This window comes from Crocuta crocuta, unplaced genomic scaffold (assembly GCF_008692635.1).
Source record: "Crocuta crocuta isolate KB4526 unplaced genomic scaffold, BGI_CrCroc_1.0 scaffold133, whole genome shotgun sequence".
NCBI lineage: Eukaryota > Metazoa > Chordata > Mammalia > Carnivora > Hyaenidae > Crocuta > Crocuta crocuta.
The window spans coordinates 3,000,030-3,004,421 of record NW_027529438.1 but is presented as its reverse complement, the minus strand read 5'-3'; the positions used below and the strand labels follow the sequence as shown (position 1 = coordinate 3,004,421).

At 46.7% G+C, this 4,392-nt stretch overlaps 1 protein-coding gene across 4 annotated transcripts in view; it reads left to right on the top strand.

The window, feature by feature from the left end:
• The first annotated feature begins 3,486 nt into the window (after positions 1–3,486).
• Positions 3,487–4,392, top strand: part of UAP1 (UDP-N-acetylglucosamine pyrophosphorylase 1) — a 32,573-nt gene continuing 31,667 nt past the window's right edge. For all 4 annotated transcript variants that reach the window (XM_077760050.1, XM_077760053.1, XM_077760051.1 and 1 more), the window contains exon 1: positions 3,487–3,823. In XM_077760050.1, coding sequence (XP_077616176.1) covers positions 3,544–3,823 — 280 coding nt within the window. In that variant the 5' untranslated portion in view covers positions 3,487–3,543. The remainder of the gene's footprint in view (positions 3,824–4,392) is intronic.

Sequence of the window (4,392 nt, the reverse complement as noted above, 5' to 3'; positions counted from 1 at the left end):
AATAACAAAACCAGAATACAAGTTGGGAATGTAAGTCACTCAATCTTATGTGCTAATCTAACTTGAAGTTGATTTTATAAGAAGAATCAGGAAGCCAGTCTTTCAGTTCGCTTGGAAAGGGCACCTTATGAAAAGAAAAAGTTATTGGAGCCATGTGCCTGTCTCTATGGGTTGATAGTACCTTTCCTGAATGTATTTTTGAGTGGGCACTGGTTAAAATTACTTCTGAGGATTTTCTGATTTGGGTTAACACGCCTAGTACTGATGACCAATACCAGGGACTTTTTATGTAATACTGTTTTTAAAATTGAAGTCTTTACTCATCCTGTGGAGTTCCTCAGCAACTTGTCCTGCGCGTTTTCTTTCTCCAGGCTCTGGGGTTGGCTTGTGAACTCATTTCTGCACAGTGAGTCAGATATCAGAACGTCAGTTGTGTCTGTGTTCTGAGTAAAGTACCAATAATGTGCTCTCTCGGTACTCCCCTCTTTTACATACACACACACACACACACACACACACACAGACACACACACACGCAGTCTTTCTCCCGAGAGGCAGTGTAGCATAACAGAGTAATAGTTAAGAGTGTGAATTTAGGAATCAGGTTATCAGTGTTTGAATCCAAGCTCACTCACTAGACTAGTTCAGGACCCCAGGCAAGTTATCTCTGTGGCACAGGACCTTCCTCTGTAAAGTAACCCTGGTAGCAGTGCCTTAGCATTGTGTTGAGGATTAACTGCACGAGCATCTGTAAAGCAATTCGAATCGTACTGTCATCCGTAGGTGGTATGTGAGCGGTAGGTGGCATTATCGCCACCTCAGGGAACCCTACGTGTAGGTTGTCTTTATCTGACTTTGTCAATGGTGTCTGATGTTTAAGAGTCCTGATGAGATAGATGCTCCAGGTGAGGCATGCGGACATTAAGTAGCTCAGCTGAACTCCAGAACGTTGCTCTGAACTCCCGTGTGTGTTACCCACCGCTGTTCCAAGGGTAGAAGATTGCAGGTTGTTTCTCCGGTACCTGTTGTTGCCGTCCTTCACTTCTAAGCACTTCTGAAGGTGATCCTTTTACAGCGACCCCCAAATCTTCCCTTTTACTATTAATTCCTTTGCAACCCATCTGATTCAGCTCTTTGGCCTTCCATCCCCGTGATTGTCTTTGAACTTGTTTTCCTACGTCTACTTGTCCCTCCTTACAATCTATTTTATGCTATTGCTCTCTCTCTCTCTCTAAAGTTTGGTGACACTGCCCTTTGAGTAATCTGCTGTTGGCATCTTGTCACTGTTAGGTCTCCCTTTGCTAGCGTTTCAAGGCTTTCATGGTTTAGCCCTGCCCTCTTTCACTTCCCATCATTCTGCAGAAAACTTCAGCTTTCCTACTTCTCTGTCACACATGCCTGCCTCGCTTGTGTTCTCATCTTATCTGCCATCTGCTGAGCCCTTGAGGCACAGCTGATCATGCTTCCTGTGACCTCTTTGTAGACAGCACCTACCATCTCCTGCATTTAGCTATAGTAGGCAACTGGACTAAATATCTCGTCTTCCTTGTATTCTTTTAGTACTGTGCACTTTAATGTTTTGCTACATATGTTACCTGGTTTTATCTGTTGATATGTGTGTATTGCTTGTCCCTTGAGGGGTCAGTTCCTTAGTAAAGAAATTCTCTAGAAGTTGCTACTGAAAGAAAACGTATTTTTCATGATTATAGATAGTCCTATCTTGAATTTTGTTGTATCCTGAATACAACAGAATCGTTTCCATCGTTAGCGCTAAAAGGGGAACAGTTGACGTAGTAAGAAGTCGTAGTTCTTGCAGTCGTACTCATGGTCAGAGGCAGCTAAGTGGGACAGTCAGAGTGTGTGCCCTGGAATTGGACCGCCTGGGCTCACAGCCCTGCTCCGCCTGTGGGCCCTGTGGTGTTGCCTCTCTGGGCCTCCGTCTCCTCCCTGGTAAAGTAATTGAGATAACAGAACCTGTGTCGGAGAGCCGGCGAAAATCAAATGAGACCACGGAGGTAAAGTTCTTGGTGGGGTACTTGGTATATTATACTAATTGGTATTGTCTTACAAGGTTTTCATTTATTTTTAACTAAAAACATTTTAATTCCGGTATAGTTAACATGCATGTTAACATATTAGTTTCAGGCGTACACCACAGTGATTCAGCAGTTCTGTACAGTACTCAGTGCTCATCCTGACAAGTGCACTCCTTTTTCTTTTTTTTTCTTTTTTTTTTTTAGAGTTTTATTTTGAGGGAGAGAGAGAGGGAGAAAGAAAGATGAACAGGGCAGAGAGAGAGAGAGGGACAGAGGGTCTGAGGCAGACCCTGCACTGACAGTAGAGACCCTGTTGCGGGACTCGAACTCATGAACCACGAGATCATGACCTGAGCCACAGTCACATGTTTAACGGACTGAGCCACCCAGGCTCCCACAACAAGTGTTCTCCTTACTCCCCATCACCGGTTTCATCCGTCCCCTCGCCCCCTCCCCTCTGATAACCATCAGTTTGTTCTCTACAGTGAAGAGCGAGCCTGTTTCTCGGTTTGTCTTTCTCCTTTTTCCCCTGTGCTTGTTTTGTTTCCTAAATTGCACATATGAGGGAAATCATACGATATTTGTTTTTCTCCGACTGACTGATTGGACTTAGCGTTATACTCTCTGCCTCCATCCATGTCGTTCGACTGACTGATTGGACTTAGCGTTATACTCTCTGCCTCCATCCATGTCGTTCGACTGACTGATTGGACTTAGCGTTATACTCTCTGCCTCCATCCATGTCGTTCGACTGACTGATTGGACTTAGCGTTATACTCTCTGCCTCCATCCATGTCGTTGCACATGGTGAGGTTTCATTCTTTTTATGGCTAAGTAACATTTATGTATATATTTATGTATACACAGACGCATGCACACCACACATCTTTATCCATTCATCTGTACACTTGGGCTGCTTCCATAATCTGGCTGTTGTAGAGAATGCTGCAATAGACATAAGGGTGCACGTATCCCTTTGAATTAGTGCTTTTGTATTTTTTGGGTAAATAACCGGAGTGTGATTACTGGGCCATAGTTGCATTTTAACTTTTTGGGGAAACACCAGACCGTTTCCACAGCGGCCGCACCAGTTCGCATCCCCACCAACAGCGCATGAGGTTTCCCCTCCCCCCTGCCAACAGTTGTGTTTCTTGGGTTTGCTGTTTTAGCCACTCTGACTGGCGTGAGGTGATATCTCACTGTAATTTTGATTGGTGTTTCCCTGATGACGAGTGATACCCAGCATCTTTTCATGTGTCCCTTGGCCATCTGGATGTCTTCTTTGTTTATGCCTTTACAAGCTGGCTCTGTCACAAATCTTGTGAGGGGAAGGCAGAAGTTAACTTCTGTAACGTCAAGTGTTTTTTAACGTACTTATTTGTAGCAGGAAAAGCTCCTCCGGCTTTGAGGTTGGACTTCAACCGGCTGTCGATTCCTTCTTTTCTTGTAGGCCTGCGGGAGCGGAGCTTACGCCTCTGTCTTCGCCAGGCTTGACCGCCCGAGCACTATGAATGTCAGCGAGCTCCAAGCCAGGCTGTCCGAAGCCGGACAGGAACACCTGCTCCAGTTCTGGAACGAGCTGGGTGAAGCCCAGCAGGGAGAACTCTACGCGGAGCTCCAGGCCATGAACTTTGAGGAGCTCAACTTCTTTTTCCAGAAGGCCATCGAAGGATTTAACCAGTCGTCTCAGCAGGAGAAAATGGATGCGCGCATGGAGCCGGTCCCTCGAGAGGTGCTGGGCAGCGCCACCAGGGACCAAGATCGGCTGCAGGCCTGGGAGAGTGAAGGTACTGAGCACGGGAAGTTCCTCTTCAAGTTTGGCATGAGGGGCACCTGGGGGGCTCAGTCGGTTAAGCGTCCAACTCTTGATTTCAGCTCCAGTCAGGATCTCACAGCTTGTGAGTTCGAGCCCCTCCAGGAGCTCTGTGCTGGCAGCACGGAGCCTGCTTGGGATTCTCTCTGTCTCTCTCTCTCTCTCTCTCTCTCTCTCTCTCTCTCTGCCCCTCCCCTGCTCTCTTCCTCTCTCAGATAAACATGAACAGAAAAATAAAGTTTGTAATGAGCTACACCAGCAGTGTTAAAGTAGCCGGATGGCATGATGATGATTTGGGCCCTCCTCCTGCCTTACACCTGGTGAGGGATCAGAAAGCGACAGGCGACAGTGCTGAGACTTGTGCAGCCTCTCCCGATGCGCCCTTCTCGTTTCCATTCCCCGCCCGCGGTCTTCTCGTTCAGGTCTTCATGTGCCTCTGGTCTCTTTCCATGCTCATTTCCAGACTTCTTCTGGATTCCCCATCCTGAAGCGTGAGTTAAATGCTTCAGTTTGGGTCAGCTTAATCTACAGCCTTCCTCAGCC